The 19271-nt window shown below is 39.6% G+C and overlaps 1 protein-coding gene across 1 annotated transcript; it reads right to left on the minus strand.

Moving 5' to 3' along the window:
* Window positions 1-5826: 5826 nt before the first annotated feature.
* Window positions 5827-6907, minus strand: LOC100757678 (nucleoporin SEH1-like). Its single transcript, XM_027433819.2, is given in 2 exon segments — window positions 5827-6796; window positions 6798-6907. Coding segments are annotated over 2 exon segments (1068 nt in total). The 5' UTR covers window positions 6896-6907.
* Between the last annotated feature and the right edge of the window lie 12364 nt (window positions 6908-19271).

Genomic DNA, 19271 nt, shown 5'->3' on the forward strand with positions numbered 1-19271 from the left:
CAGAAACTCCTTTTCTCCCCTAGAACTAAACTTCACTGAATGACATCATTGTGGTTAGTTGCAAGCGGTTTAATCATCTATTCATGAAAGACAATCCACCTCACAATTTTTGTACAAGTTCCTAAAGTATTTGAAATATTTATAAAATAAACCTGAAAATGGAATGCAATATTCAGAACTACTAGAAACCAGACTTACAGTTCTCTAATCTGTCTACCCACTGCAAACAAAAGCAGTTCCTACATATGAACATTTGACAGTGACACTGCAAGAAATACATCCTCACATGACAGGTCTGCAGAGTCTCCCATTACCCAGGGAATCCATCCTGGGAAGCACAGAGGATAAAAGCCAATGTCCAGGTTATCACATGTACCAACAGAACTATACTCTGGTTCATGTTTCATTCAAATCTCAACAGAATTGAAAGCTCACTCGTTGGCGGTGGCACTTGCCTTTAATACTAGCACTTGGGAGACAGAGATGGGTGGATCTCTGTGAGTTCAAAGTCAGGCTGGTCAACAGAGTGAGTGCCAGGATAGCCTCCAAAGCTACACAGAGAAACCCTCTCTCCAAAAATCCCAAAAGAAAAATGAAAAAAAAAAAAACAACATTGTTTAAGTTGACTGTAAACTTGCTCCTATACCCAGCTTGCTGCTCACAATACTCTGATGAAATTAACCCCATAGAGCAAAGATAGTGAGAGACGTCCCCCTATGTCTAATAATTGAAATGGGCAGAAAGGTATTTCCCAAGACAGGGAATCTGAACACACTCTCCCCACAGATACAGGGAGGGCTCACCTCACTGTCTGCCACACCTCACCATCTGTTCCTCCCAATCTGTTGACAGCATCCCCTAGCTCACCATTTTGTTGTTTCCCAGATCAATGAAGCTCTCAGCTCAGCTCCCTGCAGCAGCAACTCCACCACAGCAAACAAAACCGCTGTCTCCTCTTCAAAGTCAAGCCTGGAGTCTGGTGACAGGAAGAGCCCTGCACCTCTTTTGACAGGCAGGTTGCTTGGGGGGGATTGACTGCTTAGTGAGGCTTGAGTGACAAGAGCACCTCCCATAGGTTTCCATAGTGCTTAAGTCACAGTATTGTGGCTCCTGACCATGCCTCCCACACAAGAAAAGAATCTTTACTACCTCTACAGCCATTTGCATTCCAATAGCACTGGCCCCTGGCTCAGATTGCAGAGCCTGATATCTTCCTAGTCTCCATAGCAACTTCCCCTTGTCCTCAAGGATATAATTGAAAAGTTTCTACACACCAAAGAGCCTCTCTGAGGATGCAGCAATCTAAATCAGACCAAATCAAAATGAATTATAAAAAGCTCAAGCGGGAGACACAGCACAGGGATGAAGATTCACAGCCACCCTTTCTTCATTACACTATCCTCCCCTCCCTTCCCTCCCCATGTCTTCAATCCTGGGAAAAAAAACCACAAGAAAGAATTGTAACAGTGTCCTAAGGCTTCTAACATCCTGGGACGGAATCCAAGAGGTGGGTGGCCAAAAGTGGTGGCTCAGGAGAGCAGGGCAGGCTGGGAAATGTAGTCCCAAGCGAGGTCTCTGCGGGGAGTGGGAAAAGTCTCTAGGAAATGTTGGCTGACCCAGCTGGCTTTGCAGGCAAATGAGCAAGTGAATCAGTGACTGACAGAGCTGAATGACAGACTAATTGAATGGAGGCTGCAGCCAGGAGGCAGCAGTCAGTGTTGCAGTTCAGAAATGGCCAGGATTTGAGCATGGTGGCAGTGGGAAGTTAATTCATGAGCTTGCCCAAGTGCTTGTGGGCTTCCGCCTGGGAGTCCATGAATGAATAAATGAATGAATAAATGAATAAATAAATAAATGTTTGAATGAATGAATGGATTCGGTACAACCACATTGGTGGAGGCAGGCAGGGACCGGGACAAGCCAGGAGGGAAGAAGGGAGCCCAATGAGGCAAAGGGGCTGTGTTCCAGAGTCTGAGGGTGTTTGGGTGGGGGTTAATGAGGTAAATAGATGTTATTGTATGTACATGAAAGAGAAATCAGGCACAAGGGAAATGTCTCAAATTTTACAAAGATGACACCAGCTAACAATCTAAGCAAAAATGGAGAGGCTACCTTAATGCCTCTCCTGATATTGAGATTGATGACTGACTTATATGCCACCCAATAGCCCTCATCCAGCAGCTGATGGAAGTAGAAGCAGACACCCACAAGTAATCACTGAACTGAAGTGGAATCCAGTTACAGAGAAGGATGAGTGATGAGCAAAGGGGGCCAGACCAGACTGGTGAAACCCACAGAAACAGCTGACCTGAACTGCAGGGAACTCTTGCTCCCCAGACTGATAGCTGGGATACCAGCATGGAACTGATCCAGACCCCAGGAACAAGGGTTTCATCAAGGAAACCTCAGAAATCGACCGGACCTCCAGTAGTAGTTCCGTACCTATTCCTAGCATAGGTGTAGAATTTGGGAGCCCATTCCACATAGAGGGATACTCCCTGAATCAAGACACACAGGGGTGGGCCTAGGCCCTATCCCAAAGGACACAGCAGACTCTGATGACACCCTATGGAAGGCTTCATCCTGCTGGAAGAGCAGAAAGTGTATATGATATATAGGATTTTAGTTGGGGGGAGTTGAAGGGGTGGAGGAGAGGGAGAGGGAACTAGGATTGACATGTAAAACAGTCTTGATTCTAATTCAAATACAAAAAAAAGAAAAAAGGCAACTCCTGCTCCCACTGTTAGGAGTCCCACAAAAAATAGAAATAAAGAATGGCTATAATTGAATACTAGGTTTTCTACTAATAACATATGATGAGCAAGTTCACAAGCCTATGTATAATATGATCTTGTATAATGGAAAATTTGTCAGGGTTTCTCAAATCTCCTCTATAAAGGTTAATGAATCATGTATTGACCAAGTTTTTGTTTGTATAGCTGTGAAGAGACACCATGTACACGGCTAATATTTATTTTACTTTTTAAAACATGTTTTCCCTGTGGCTTTGGAGGCTTCCTGGAACTAGCTCTTGTAGACCAGGATGGTCTCAAACTCACAGAGATCCACCTGCCTCTGCATCCTGGTTCCTGCTATTAAAGGCGTGGACCACTACACTATGGCTATTGCTAATTTTTAAAGGAAAAATCATTTGATTGGGTGGCTTAGATTTTCAGAGGTTTTATCAAGTATCATCATGTTGCCACATGGTAGAATGCAGGCAGACATGGCAGTGTAGAAGCAGCTGGGCATTACACATATTGACCACTCTCAATGGGAAGCGGTCTGGGACACTGTTCATGGCTTGGTCATATATGAGATCTCAGTATGCACCAACCCAGTGACATTCTTGCTTCAATAAGTCCATAACTACAGCAACAAACCAACCTCATAAGAGTGTCATTTCCTATGAGCTTATGGGATGCAATTACATTCAGACTAGCACAGGTCATATGCATGAAGGTTCACAAGGAAGTATGATATGTCATTTTGTGTGAGTAAACAATGAACCCATCCTACCGAGAAAGACTATATTTTAAGTTTGTTTTCAAACCAGGATTTATAAACTATGAAATTTTTGTTGGGGCACACCTAAGGCCCCATGATAAATTACATGAAGTATTCAGCTTTCTTTTCACACAATTTGGGAATAATTAACACATTGTTGATTATCCTCAAATTGGATAGAGAGGCTAGTGAGGAACTTTTTAAACCCCAGTTATATATTTTTAAGAAGCTTGTTTTAACAACTTTGCTTTGAATGACTTGTACATTTTAAACTTTTTTTTTCTGATTTTTCATGTGCCTAAATATATGCTATACCATCACTAATTCCAAAGCATTCTACTATATTTTTGGAATTAATGGTCAAACACATATATGCATCAGAACCCTGATTGTAATGAGCATAGTAAATAAATGTCTTTTAGACATGTAAAAATATGATATTTGTACCACTACTACATCCAAAACTGTCCCAGAAAAGCAGAACACAGTGACACACATACCCGTGACTTGCAGACACAGTTCTAAAACTCCACGACATCAGTGGTCTTTACATTCCTTCTATGGAGAATATTATGCTTTCGAAAGACAAAATAAAACCTGCCTCAACATACCTTTGCAGATTTCTAGTTTTGGCAAGCTATATTTATTCCAATGAAAAACCTCTGTTAGTCTCATTAAGTAGTTTAGATTGAATGGTAATGCTGTCTGATGAACTACTGTCTATTTCAGGAAATCTTTTAGTGTTTGAATGTAATCTTTATCCTTTTCAATGGTCACTGGGTTCCCACCCACCCTCCTGTGAAAACAAAAGCAAAACCTCTTCCTTGATATAACACATATCTTGGTTTTTATTCCAAGGTCAAAGTATCTCTAAAGCATATAGGTTGCTTTAATTTGAAATTTCTTTTTTTAATCTAATATCTCCCAATGCTGTTGTTTACATTTCAGTAGAATTTAAATAATATAAAGTTAATAATTGATTATTTAATCTATCTCTGGAAGTCTTAATTATTCCTTTTAGTTTACTGAGCATATCTTTTAAGGAACCTCATAAAGTGTTAATATAAGTAATCTATTATTTTGTTTTGGTTTTTGAGGCAAGGTTTCTCTGTGGCATTGGAGGCTCTCTTGGAAACAGCTCTGGTAAACCAGGCTGGTTTCAAACTCACAAAGATCTACCTACCACTGCTTCCCAAGTTCTGGTATTAAAGAAATGCACCACCACCACCCGGCATGAATAATCTTTATTAAGAAAACTTCAGAATTTAGATATGGTGGTAAGAACCTGAAAGATCAGAGAACCAGTTGAGCAGCCTTTAGTGACTCCTACTTCTTCCATTTCTCAATCTAAAACAGAGAAAGATCCTCTCTCAGCCACTCCTTACTAATTCCAGTCTCCAATCTATCTAGTTTTCCAAACCAGATAACTGGTAGCTCTACTCTCTGATGCCACCCAAGCTTCATTACAAAAATATGATCAAAATATGAGACAATCCCCAGATTTCAGTTCTTATCTATCTCGCATGTTTGCTAATTCCTGATATGAAAGTCTCCATGACAGATGTCTCATAACATGGGTATCTCAACATCCTGTGGTCTCAAATGCAACTCAGCTTCATCTTCACTGCTTCATGCAATGAACTCCCACAGACTCTGCACTTGGGCTTTACATAGATGTGTACTATAGTGAAGAACTAACCACAGAACAAAAATCCATCATCTTTATATTTTGCATCTTTATTGTTTGCAAAGTCACTTAAAAATTTAGTGAATCTGCCATGATTTTGTGGCCCCTACCAACCTTGAATCAAACTTGCCAGTTTTTTAATAATGTTGCTCGTGAGACAAGGAATTACTTTGCCTACTCCTTCAGTAAGGTAAGGGCATTGCTGAATAGAGTCATAAACTTGGGCTACCTTCCTAGGCTTTCAATGAAGAACAGGGCCCATTCTCTTTTTTTTCCTCCAAATTAGAATAAAGCTATATTTTCCCTCTTCCCAACAGTTTAATTATGAGGATAGTAGCAAACTCTTCAGTTTTTAAACACAAGTTAGTCTCCAGAACAGTAAAAAAATTGTTTTGGTAATGATGTCTCAACAAAATGTCCTCCATTTATAGTGTCATTAAACTGACTAGTATAAAAAATTATATACACTGTAATTTTAAAGGCCTTTTTGACTGTGTTTAGTAGTGATCAGGCTGCTGGTTCATCTTGGGAGAGATCAAACTTCACTGGGGAAGGGGAAAAGAACTCAAGATCCATTCCTTCTGTGCATGAAACAAACAGCAAAACAGCAAAGTTACTCCAACTAGCTTGACTCAGTTATGCTTTCTGCAAGCAGAAGATCCATGTAATGAATTTTGAAGATTTGAAGTGCTTAGTGAAGGATTTGAGTTTCCCAGTTGAGAACTCCCATTTACTGGGCTTCCTTTACAATTCAAAATACCAGTACACTTCCAATTGTCCATATAATTAGCTTTCCACAACCTTACACAGCCGTCATCTCCTGCGGATGCTAGCACTGTTCCTGTTATGTTCCAACTCACCCTCCAGACCTGAGAGTTGTGATTAGCAAACTGAGCCACCATATGGATTTCAAGTTTTGTGGGACCACCAGAAGAAGTAAGTTCTTTCCTCACAGGTTTTAATGTGAAAATTCTTACATCTTTGGTGGCTATTGCCAGGATGTGGAAAGATCTCCCCAAATTTGGAGCAAAGGCAATATTATGAACAGGATCTGTTACTGTTATAAGAATTTCTGCTTTTGAGTATTTCTTGGTGTTTTCATTGTACTCAAAAATCTGAAACTTGGTCATTGCTTTTCGACTGCTGTCATTACTTCCCACTGCGATCATGGGGTAATGAGCAGGAGAGATGGAAGGGTTCCAAGAAATACAGCTACAGCTCAGCTTACTTGAGATCTCGTGCTGTAGAGACCACTGGCTGAGATTCATAACATCTGGGGCCTCATATATTCTTACTATGCCATCTGCTGAACAGGTTGCTAACATCAGACCCGTATGTTTGGGAGCAAATTTCACATCAGTAACAGATGTTCTACTGTCCAGTAGAGTTTTCCTCTTCACCCAGTGACTCTGGCCTCGAAGTTTATCGTTTGATTCTCCTACTACTTCTTCCCAAACAGCTGCTGTTTGGTCAACAGAACAGGAAGCCAAAACTTGTCCAAATTCAGGATGAGCCCACGTCACATGCCATACAGATCCACTATGTGTCTTCCAACTAGCAGTACAATGCCAATCCCCGCTTTCACTTTTATCCCAGACTTTGATCGCTGGAGCAGGTGGCCATCCGGTGCCCGTGAAAGTCGAAAGACACATCGTGGATGAGGTCCTTGTGGTCGGCCTCGATGCTGTGTGGCAGAAACATGGCTGCCCCTGCTGTCTGCGCGGCCTGCATCCTATAGAGGGCGAGAGGTTGGCGGAGGGGCCAGAAGCCCTGGGACTGCTGCAGAGCACCACTGTGCCTTTTATTTAATTGTGTTTTAACTTTGAAAATTACAGTCTCTTTTCCATCAATGTAGTGTTAAAAGAAACTATTAGTGCTCCTTTCTTAAGAAAACAGAGATTTTCATATCTTCCTTGTTGTGTCCTTTTCACTGCAGACCTGAAAGAGTCAACAATAAAAACTATCAACAAAGACAATATTTTGTCTAAGTCATCAGCACAATAATCTTAAACTCAGCCTTATTCACTTTTGTGTAACCTGTAGAGATTAACAAAGATTTGGAGCCAAAATATAACACAAATGAACTCTAGCTAAATTTTTCATGAAATCTTCTAAGAACATGAGCTTACTTAAGAGGCCAAGATCACCCAATATTCAAAAAGGAATGAACTCAGGATCTGCCTAGAGGGCCACAGCAAGACAAGGATATGGACACAGAGTAATACTCAAACTTGTATTTCAAACATCTCTATGAAAAGTGTATCTGTAGGAGGCCTTATAGATGTCCATGAATTAATTTTCAGGTATTTTATTTTGAGTAGCAACCAAGAAAGTGAATTAGTCTCCTTTCTTTTAAATGGATAAAATAAATGGATTCAAAGTAACTTTAGGGGAAATATTCACATGATTAATAATTTTAAGGTAACCCCTAAAAACAAGATGTTTGTCTCCATGGATCTCAAAGTCACATGTTAATGATAATATAAAATGCTTTCAAATTAGAAATTCTATACCATTTTAAAATTCCAACATTTAAAATGTTTACAGTAGCTTCAGTATAAATTACATGAAAACGGATAGTAACTGCTCACTATTTTCAAAAAGAGAAAAAAAAGGAATATCAAATAATCAATCACATTTAAGGAAATGAATTCAGAAAACTCTACTTCTGTTTTTAACAATATTCTGGACAGTCATGGACTAGAGAAGCTCCATGTTTGAGGCTTTGCAATCCCTAGAACTCACAGCACACAAGAAGAGAAACAGAAAGAGACAGAGACTAATAGGTGTAGAGAGTGAGATGTACACAGGGGGAAAGACATAAAGAGAGAAAGAAAGTGGGAAAGAGAGAAAGAGAGAGAAAGAAGAAGAGAGAGGGGAAGACAGAGAGAAGATTCTATAAGAACTCAATGAAATATAACTTAGAATGTTATAAAAAGTGTCACTTGTCTTTGTATCAATTCTTAAATGTGGTTTTGTCTCTCAAGATCACACTCACTGAAAATTCAATTTTTCTCATAATATCTTTAGGAAATCCAAGATAAAAATCTTTTTTACTGATATTTTTTCATATGAGCAGAACAGATGATCTCTTTAAATCACAGGCCTACTGCATAATGAGTTCTATGTCAGACAAGCTTTACAAAGACATTGTGTTTCAAAACAGACTCACTCCAAAAATTTCTATTTAAAATCTTTAGAACACTGAGAATGGTTTACTACATAAAGTAATTACCTTACAACTATCCCTTAACATCCAGGGTTAGTGAGAATGGTTTAGCAGATAAAGAACCCACCTTAAAAGTATCCCTTAACTGCTTGGGCTGGTGTCACACACCTTTAATCCCAGCACTCAGGAAGCAGAGGGCAGGGATTTCTGTAAGTTTGAGACCAGCCTGGTCAACAAGTGCTAGTTCAACAGAGAAACACTGTGTTGAAAAATAAATGAATAAATAAATAAATAAATAAATAAATAAATAAAACAAAAATGCCAACTATCTCTTCACTTTTGCATTCGCAAGACAATTGCTACAGTACATGCCTATAATCCAATGCTTTTGATGCCAGATAAAATGGAGACAGAGTAAATCCTGAAAACTCTATTTATGTCTCATGGCAACCTAGAGACCCTGGCTCAAACATGCTAACTGTAAAAGATAAACACCCATATGTGTTCTCTGATATTTACACAAAAGCTGTGACATACATGAACAACTTCCACACATAAAGAATTTCATAAATATAAATAGACATAAATAAATAAATAATAAAATTATAATAGCATGTTTTAGCACACAACATATATTCCAATACCTGGGCAGCAGAGGCAACCAAATTCTTTGAATTCAAACCCAAACTCATCTGCATTCTGAGTTCAAGAACAGTGAAAAATATGGAGAGAAATCCTGTCTCAACTTAAAATTCCAACTCTGATTATAATTGACTTATCATGAAATCCTTTTCTAAAATGCACTGAAGTGGTCCAGATTAATCTCACCAGAGGACCCAGGAAAAGTACAAGGAAATATCTCTTAAAGTCGTTTTTGGCGTTGGTCAGTGTAGGCTGTCAAAATACTTTCAGATATGAATATAACTGAGTACTGTAGCAAAGACAGGCAGGTCTCCATGACTCAAGCCAATTTATACTACATAGTGAATATGGTAGTAAGACATTTCTCAATCACACACACACACACACACACACACACACTCACTCACAAATATACATACAGCAACAGTGTCACACCTCTTATGTGTGCCATTCCCTATGAGTTTATGGGTTCAATTACATTCAGATTACCAATATTCTTCTATTTTATTGTGATTAATTATCTAAGTAAAAGATACTCAAGTAATGAACACATTTGGTTGTTACTCCTAGGTTAGTGTCTATAACTGTATGAGTTTAGGAGATAAACTCCAAAGAGTCACTGAATATAAAACATGGGGAAACATTGTTTCTTAATTTTCTCTTTTGCTTTGTCACTGTCTTGTGCTCAGCAAGCTCTCTCAACGAGGCCCAATTGCTCAGAGACATTGCCAACTCAGTGGGAGTCTTCTTCCTTCAGCAATCATCAGTCAACACAATATTTTCCAGGCACAAATCAGGCATTCTGATCTGAAACACAGTCAATTGATGTACACTCTGATGATCCTAGGTTTTGTCATTTGACACTTCAGCCTATTTAAGAGACAGAGAATATAATATATGACAAGGTTTTAAAAATTCAAAGCCAATATATTGATCCTCTCAATCACTGAAGCATCAAGGACTCAAACAGGAAGGCAACAACAACCGGAAAACACAGATATTCCAGTGTTCCAGGAAAGGAGAAGAGGCAAGCATCAAAGATGAAGTAGAAGTAAACTAAAACTGTCGATCTGCAGCAAATACCCCCAAAACAAAACCTAAAAGAGATGATGACTTAAGAAATTTTATGAAGACAAATTGGTGAATGTCCATCACTTTCAACAAACTAAATAACTATATTACAGTTATAGATTACAGAAAAACAGTACTCAGACAGATTCACATAAATGAGGTCTATATTTGTCACAAATATACAACAAAAATGTGTAAAATATTTTGGAAAGAATGAAGACATCGTTGAGAAAAAGGCAAGAAACCATACAGGAAATATAAAGTCAACTTTTAATCAATAGACAAATCTAAGGAAAGGAAAAGTGTGATTTTGACAAATGTTACCCAACTCCCTATAATTCTATGTGTATAGAAATTAAAAAAACACAGACTTCACAACTTTCACAAAATTATCTCAAAGTGACATCTGAACTGTTGTTTCTGACCCTCGAGCTACTAATAATTCTTCCAAAATCAGAAGCCCCATGCTCTAGAGCTCTCTCCAGAAATGGAGGTGATCTCTTGATATGGAGCAGCAGCTCCTTGAAATTCCATGTTTCAGGCAAATGCAGTCCCAATGATGCTCAATCATAAAACAGCATAGAAAAATGATTTATAATCTGCTTCCTGCCACATGGATTACAGCATAAAACATGGATTCTGCCCTGTCTACCTGCCCAACACCATGTGCAACTGAGAAATGTCTGCAGACCCAAAACTCGTTTTTTTTTTCGTGGAACTAGAGTTCAATGAATCACAACATTGTGGTTAGTTACACCACCAAGACACAAGCATTTTAATCATGTATTGGTGAAAGGTGATAACATCACCAATTTTTTCAAGTAGTTAAGCTATTTGCAATATTTAAAATACAAATCTGAAAATAGAATGTAATTTTCATAAACGTCTAGAAACTATAATGCCAGTTTTCTAATCAGTCTTACCACTGTTACCAAAAGCAGTATCTATAAGTGAACAGTGGACAATGATGCTGCAAGAACTATATCCCCACATACCAGGGTGGCAGTGTCTTGCATTACACAGTAAACCCATACTGGGTAGCACAGAGCACAAAGGCCACTGCCCAGGTCAACACATGGACCAACTAAACTACAGTCTCACTCATGGTCCATCTGAATACAACAGAATTGAATACCCAGTGGGTAGTGGCGGAACATGCTTTTAAACCCAGCACTAGTTAGTCAGAGGCAGTAAGATTCTGAGAGTTCAAAACCAGCCTGGTCTACAAGATGAGTCCCAGGATAGAGTAACTCTGTCTTGAAAACTAAATAATCAATAACAATCTAAACAAATAAATGAAATGATAGCTCAAGAGACCTGCTCTGAATATCATACACTCACCATTGTGTAGCTTGTGGTCTGTCATAAAACTCATTTCATCATAGGCAGAAGAGAACCATGGAAAGGATTCACAAAATACCTGGGATCTCTTATCCTGGCATCTAACTCTCCCCGGAACCCCACATTGCCTATGGTCACCAAGCTAGTTCTCATATTAGCAGCTTCCTTACTGGGTGATCAGAGATTAAATGACTCAGACAGCACAGACCTTCCAACTCTGAACTTCAAGCACAGTAAACAGAGGCCTAATCTAAAAAGATTGTGTTTTACTAGACATTGTTCCAGTCTCCTAGAGCACATCCTTTTCCTCATCCAAAGCACAGGGTCTTTGTGTGCACAGTCCATTACAAACTCAATGTCTAGTGCAGAAAACCCATTGCCTCAGAGCTGGGAAACATAAGTCATGTTCATACAGTACCTGTTGCTATCGTGTAACTGGGTTAAAGAAAAACAGGCTACAGATTAGAAAGCAAGGGGGTAGTTATAGGGCTTGGAGGCAGAAAAGACAAGGTGAAAATGATGCATTTATAATCTTAAAAATTAGTTTGAAAAGGTGAAACAGTCTTCATGGCCAAGTGCTCCAGAGATGTAGAGACTTGTATTAGAGCACATTAAAATTTTTCAGACCATTCAAAGTCTAAAGGTGAACACCATAAACTGGAAGAATACCAATCCTTAGAAGTGGATAGTAGCATTTAAGTAAAATACAATCACACAGCAATGATATGCTTAAAATAACTTCTTACAGCAAGGACATTCCTAAAATAACTACTGAAGTACACCACTGACTTGAAACAAGAGGTCATTTTTCATCGACAGAGTCCTGAGGTGAAGGTCATGGGGATATGATAGTTAGGACAAGTAGATGGTAGAAAAAGATAAATGCTGGGTTGGGGAGGTATTGCAGAGGATATGACCAGACTATCTAAGCTTCTTAAGAAGAATAGCATCTTGTATACTACTGAAATGAGATGGGAGGATGGAAGTTAATGGGAGAATAATGTGAAGTCATCAAAAACTGTTATATAATCAGAGAAATTCAAAAAGAGGCTACTCAACCAATGCCACATGAGACGAAAAGGGTATCTCAAGAACATGACTGACAAAAGACACACTGCCTTAAGACACACAAAAATATCTCCATATGGTGGGAGGAGCTGGGTTCTGAGCATTTGAAGCAACCCTTCCAAAAGTTCCTGGTATTAACACTGAGATCCACAGTTAATAAATGGGACCTCCTGAAACTGAGGAGTTTCTGTAAAGCAAATGACAAGTAAACAAGACAAAATGCAGGCCCACAGAGTTGTGAAGCATATTCATCAAGCCTACATTTGACAAAGGGCTGGTTTCCAAAATATACAAAGAAATCAAAAGCTCATCACGAAAATACCAAAAAATCCAATTAAAAAGTGGAATAAGGAATTAAACACAGACTTCTCAATAGAGGAATCTAAAATGGTTGAAAGACACTTAAGAAAGTGCTCAATATACTTAGCAACCAGGGAAATGCAAGTCAAAACATCTCTGTGGTAGCATACTCCTCTTGTCAGAATAGCTAAAATCAAAAACAACAGTGACAGTTTAGGCTGGAGAGGACTGCAGAAAGGAGAACATTCTTCCATTGCTGGCGGAAGTGTAAACTTGTAAAGCCTCTTTGGAAATAAGTACAGTGGTTGCTCAGCAAAACTGGAATCAGTCTACAACAAGATCCAGCAATTCTAATTGTAGGCATATTGCCAATTATGAACATTCAAACGACAAGGACATCTGTTCAACAATGTTCATAGCATCATCATTCATAATAGACAGAAACTGGAAGCTTCCGAGATGATCATAAACTTAATAATGGATAGAAAAAATATGGTACATTTACATAACGGCATGCTACTCAATGGAAAAAAGACGATGGAATCTAAAGATTCACAGGCAAAAGGAAGGAAATAGAAGAAAGAATTCTGAGTGAGGTAACCCAGTGATGAAAAGATAAACATTGTATGTATTCACTTATATGTTGGATTCTACATGGAACAAAGGATTACCAGCCTACAACCAAAACCACCAGAGAAGCTAGAAAACAAGGAAAATCCTAAGAGAGATATACATGGTCATCCAGGGAATTGGAATAGGTCAAGATCTCCTGAGATAATTGGGAGCATGTGGAAAGGGGAGAGGGAGTTAGGAGAAGAGAAGGGGAGAAGAGGAGGGGAGAGGAGGATGTGAGGGAGCAGGAAAATGGAGTCAGGTGAATAATAGATGAGAGCATGAAGAGATAACATAATAGACAGAATCATTATAGGATTCAAGAAAATTCTGGCACTAGGGAAATATCAAGAGACCTAAAAGGATGTCACCAAGTAACAATCTAAGTAATAGTCGAGTAGTTACCTTAAATGCCCTTCCCCAATAATGAGATTGATGACTTCTATATATGCCATCCTAGAGCTTTCATCCAGTAGCTTATGGAAGAGAAGCAGATACCCACAGATAAAACACTGAGCTGAACTCCTGGAATCTACTTTCAGGTAGGGAGGGGTGATGAGCAACTGGGTGGAGACCAAGCTGGAGAAACACACAGAAACAGCCGACCTGAACAAGTGGGAGCTCATGGACTCCATACTGGTAAGCTGGGAAACCACCATAGGATTGATCTGGGCCCCCTGGAATGGGGGTCAGTTAGGAGTCATGGGCAATCTATGGGCCATCTGATAGTAGATTAATATTTATTTCTGTTACACAAATGGACTTTTGGAACCCATTCCACATAAAGCATCACTCTCTCTTAGAAACACAAAGATGGGCCTAGGATGTTCACCACATGTTATGATAGACTTTGAAGATCACTCACCTTCCCTGGGGAGCAGAAAGGGGATTTACTAGGGGGGTCAGTGGGGAGCATTGGAGCAGGGGGTGAGGAAACTGTGATTGACATGGAAAACAAGATTGTTCCTAATTTAAATTAAAAAAAATAAGAAATTCTCCCCCACAAAAATAAAGCAAAGGAATAGAAAAATAATTTTAAATCTGATTCCATGGCCTATGGAAACACATAACAAGCAATCTGCCCAATCAACCCTATCAGCACCATGCACACTTGAGAAACCTCTACAAATCAGAAACTCCTTTTCTCCCCTGTAACTAAACTTTCTGAATCACATAATTGTGGTTACTTGCAACAAAAATATACAAGCATTTTAATCTTGTTTTGGTGAAAGATAATCTACAACACCAGTTTTCTACAAGTTCCTGACCTCCTTGCAACATTTATAATAAAAACCTGAAAATGGAATGCAAAATTCAGAACTTCTAGAAACTAGACCATCAGTTTTCCCTGCCCCCAATACTCTCATCAAATTATGCCTATAGAGGAAATTTAGTGAGAGACCTCCCCCAGGGTCAAAGAATTTACATGGGCCAAATGGGATTTTACAAGACAGTGAATCAGGTCGCACTCTTCCCACAGTTACATGGAGGACTCACTTCACTGTCTGCCACACCTCAGCATCTGTTCCTCCCAATCTGCAGGCAGCATCCCCTAGCTCACCATTTTGAGGTTTCCTAGATCAATGAAGCTCACAGCTCAGCTCCCTGAAGCAGCAACAGCAGCACAGGAAACAGCATTGCAGTCTCCTCTTCAAAACAAACTTGAAGCCTGGTGTCAGGAAGAGCCCAGCACTTCTGACTGGCAGGTCTCATGGAGTGCCTGATTGGATGGATAGTGGGGCTTGAGTGATGAGAGCATCTCCCATAGGGTTAGAGTGTGATTAAAGACACAGTACTGTGGATCCTGGCCAGGACTCCCACACAAGAAAAAAATCCTTTTGTAGATCTGCAATAATATGCATTTCAATAGCACTGGCCCCAGGCTCAGATTGCAGACTCTAATGACTTCCTGGTCTCCATAGCAACTTCCCCTTTTCCTCCAGGGGAAGTTGAAGAGTTTCTACACATCAAAGAGCCTCTCTGAGGATGCTGCAATTTAAATCAGACCAACTCAAAATGAATTAGGAAAATTCACTTGGGAGACACAGCACGGGGATGGAGCAGAGGGCTCCACATCCTCCCTTTCTTCATTACACTATTCTCCACTCCCCTCACTCGCCTGTCTTCCACCCCTGGAAAAAAATCACAGGAAATAATCCTAACAGTGTCCAAACGTTTCTAACAAGCCAGGATGAAGCCAGAGCCAGGTGGGCAGAACAGAGTTGGGTCAGGACTGCAGGGCACCCTGGGAAATGTAGTCCTGAGCGACTTTTCTGCAGGGAGCTAGGGAAACTTCTCTAGGAACCTCTGGTTCCCCTGGTTGGCTTTGTAAGTGAATGAACAAGGGAATCAGTGAATCAGTGACTGAGCAAGTTGAGCGAACATGTGAACTGAATGCAGGCAGCAGCCAGGCAGCAGTTAGTGTTCCAGTTTAGGAAAGCACAGCAGGCTAGCTAGAGAGCAGGGTGGGGTGTGCATGGTGGTGGCTGGGGCTTCATTAATGAGCTCCCCTGTGTGTGCGTGCTCGCTTCCGCCCCAGTCCATGAATGAATATACGAATGAGCAAATTAGTGAATAAATTAATAAACTGATGAATTGATGGTTTGTGTGCAGCTTCAGCGGTGTCAGGCGGGACTGGGGTGAGCCAGGAGGGATGGAACCCAGCACCACCAACCTGCTGGGATCCTGGATCTGAGGGTGTTGGGGGCGTTCATTACTTAAATAGCTGTTATTGTATGTTACATAAAATACAAATCAGGCTCTAGGGAAATGTCCGGAGATCTACAAAGATGACACCAGGTAACAATGTAAGCAAGAAAAAAGAGGATACCTTAAATTCCCTCCCTTGAAAATGATATTGATGACTGACTTATATGCCACCTGATAGCCCTCACAGACACCCACAACTACTCACTGAACTGAACTGGAATCCAGTTGCAGAGAAGGAAGAGTGATGAGAAAAGAGGTCCAGACCAGGCTGGTAAAACCCACAGAAACAGATGACCTGAACATTGGGGAATTCTTGCTCCCCAGACTGATAGCTGGGATACCAGCATAGGACTGATCAAGAACCCAGGAACATGGGTTTCCTCGAGGAAACGTCGGAAATCTACAGGACCTACAGTAGTAGTTCAGTACTTATCCCTAGCATAGGTGTAGACTTTGGGAGCCCATTCCACATAGAGGGATACTCCCTGAGCCAAGACACACAGGGGTGGGCCTAGGCACCATCCCAAAGTACACAATAGACTCTGATGTCAACCCTATGGATGGCCTCACACTCCAGGGTGAGCAGAGTGTATATGATAGATAGTGTTTTAGTTGAAGGGAGTTGTAGGAGCAGAGGTGAGGGAGACAGAACTAGGATTGACATGTAAAACAATCTTGATTCTAATTCAAAGAAAAAAAGAAAAAAAAAGACAACTCCTGCTCCCACTCTTAGGAGTCCCACAAAAAAAAAAGAAATTAAGAATGGCTATAATTGATTACTAGGTTTTCTATTAATAACACATGATGAGCAATTTCAAAATCCTATGTATAATATGATCTTATATGACAGAAATTTGTCAGGGTTTCTCAAATTTTCTCTCAAATGTGTTATGAATCATGTATTGATGAAGCTTTTTTTGTATAGATGTGAAGAGACACCATGTACATGGCTAATATTTATTTTAGTTTTTAAAACAGGTTTTCCCTGTTTTAAAGTCTGTCCTAAAACTACCTCTTTCAGACCAGGCAGGTCTCAAACTCACAGAGATCCACCTGCTTCTGCATCCTGAGTGCTGTGATTAAAGGCATGTACCACTACACTCTGGCTATGGCTAATTTTTAAAGGAAAAACATTTAATTGGTTGGCTTATATTTTCAGAGATTTTATGAAGTAGCATCATGTTGCAACATGGGAGAATGCAGGCAGACATGGTGGTATAGAAGGAGCTGGACATTACACATCTTGACCACTGGCAATGGGAAGTGATCTGGGACACCGTTCATGGCTTTAGCATATATAAGGTCCTCCCCGCCCCCAAGTGACACACTTGCTTCAGCAAGTCCATTCCTACAGCAAGTAAACAACCTCATAATAGTGCCATTCCCTTTAGCTCATGGGGGGAAATTACATTCAGACTACCACAGGGACTATGCATTAAGGTTCACAAGGAAGTATGGTATGTCCTTTTGTATGACTAAACAATGAACCCATCATACTGAGAAAGACTAAGTTATTTTTTTGTGAGACAGGCTTTCCCTGTGTAGCTTTGGAGTCTATCATGTCACTTGCTCTGGAGACCTCGCTGGCCTCAAATTCACAGAGATCTACCTGCCTCTGCCTCCCAAGTGCTGGGATTAAATGCATGCACCACCAAGGCCCAGCCAAGAAAGACTAAATTTTAAGCTTGTTTTCACACCATAATTTATTAGACTATGAAATTTTTGCTTGGACACACCTAAGGCAGCATGATAAATTCCATTAAGTATGGAGCATTCATTTCAAACAATTTGGGAATAACTAACACATTGTTGATTATCCTTGAATTGGACAGGGAGGCTAGTGACAACTTCTTTAACACAAGTAATATTTTTGTGGAAACCTGTTTTAAGAACTTTGCTTCCAATGACTTGTACATGTTAAACTTTTATTTTTGCTAATTTTTCATGTGCCTAATGATAAGCCATACCATCATTAATTCCAAGGTATTCTACTATATTTTGGTCTTAATTGTCAAACATATTTATGAATCAGAACCATGATTGCAATGAGCATAGTAAATAAATCTCTTTTGGACATGTAAAAATAGCTTAGTTAGTACCACTACTACACCCAAAACTGTCCCAGAAATGTAGAACCCAGGACACACATACACAGACACAGTCCTTGAACCCCATGACACCAATGGTCTTTATATTCCTTCATTGGAGATTAATATGTTTTTGAAAGACAAAACAAAACATTCCTTAACATACCTTTGCAGTTTTCTCGTTTTGGCAAGTTATATTTAATCCAATGAAAAACATTTGTTTGTTTGAATATAATCTTTATCATTTTTGATGGTCACTGGGTTCCCCTCCACCCCTGGAGAAACAAAGGCAAATCTTTTCCTATGATGTAACACATATCTTTGTTTTTATTCTTAGCTCAAAGTATCTCTAAATTATATAGCTTGCTTTAATTTAGCAATTTCTTTTTTAGCTAATATCTCCCAATGTTGTTCTTTACTTTTTAGTAGCATTTGAAAAATATAAAGTTAATAATCTATTATTTAATCTATCTCTGGAAGTCTTAATTTCCCGTTTTACTTTACTGAGCATATCTTTTAAGGCACCTCATAAAGTGTTAATATAAGTAATCATTTTTTCTTGTTTTGGTTTTTGAGGCAGGGTTTCTCTATGGCTTTGGAGGCTGTCTTGCAAAGAGCTCTTGTAGACCATACTGGTCCCAAACTCACAAAGATCTGTCTACCACTGCTCCCTGGGTGCTGATATTAAAGGTTTTCACCAACAGCACCCGGTGTAAGTAATATTTATTAAGAAAAAAATCAAAAGTCAGATATGGGGGTAAGAACCTGAAAGATGAGAGAACCAGTTGATCAGCCATCAGTGACTCCTACCTCTTCCATTTCTAAATCTAAAACAGAGAAGGATCCTCCTTCAGCCCATCCTTACTAATTCCAGTCTCCAATCTCTCCACAGTTTTCCAAAATTCTATGTTAAATTTTGGTCCATTAACTGGTAGCTCTGGTCTCTGATGCCACCCAAGCTTTATTATAAAAATATGATCAAAAAACCACACAAGCCCCAGGACTTCACTTCTTATCCATCTCACATGTTTGCTACTTCCATTCCTCATATGAAAGTGTCCATGGCAGATGTCTCAGC

Source organism: Cricetulus griseus, unplaced genomic scaffold (genome assembly GCF_003668045.3).
Source record: "Cricetulus griseus strain 17A/GY unplaced genomic scaffold, alternate assembly CriGri-PICRH-1.0 unplaced_scaffold_16, whole genome shotgun sequence".
Lineage (NCBI taxonomy): Eukaryota > Metazoa > Chordata > Mammalia > Rodentia > Cricetidae > Cricetulus > Cricetulus griseus.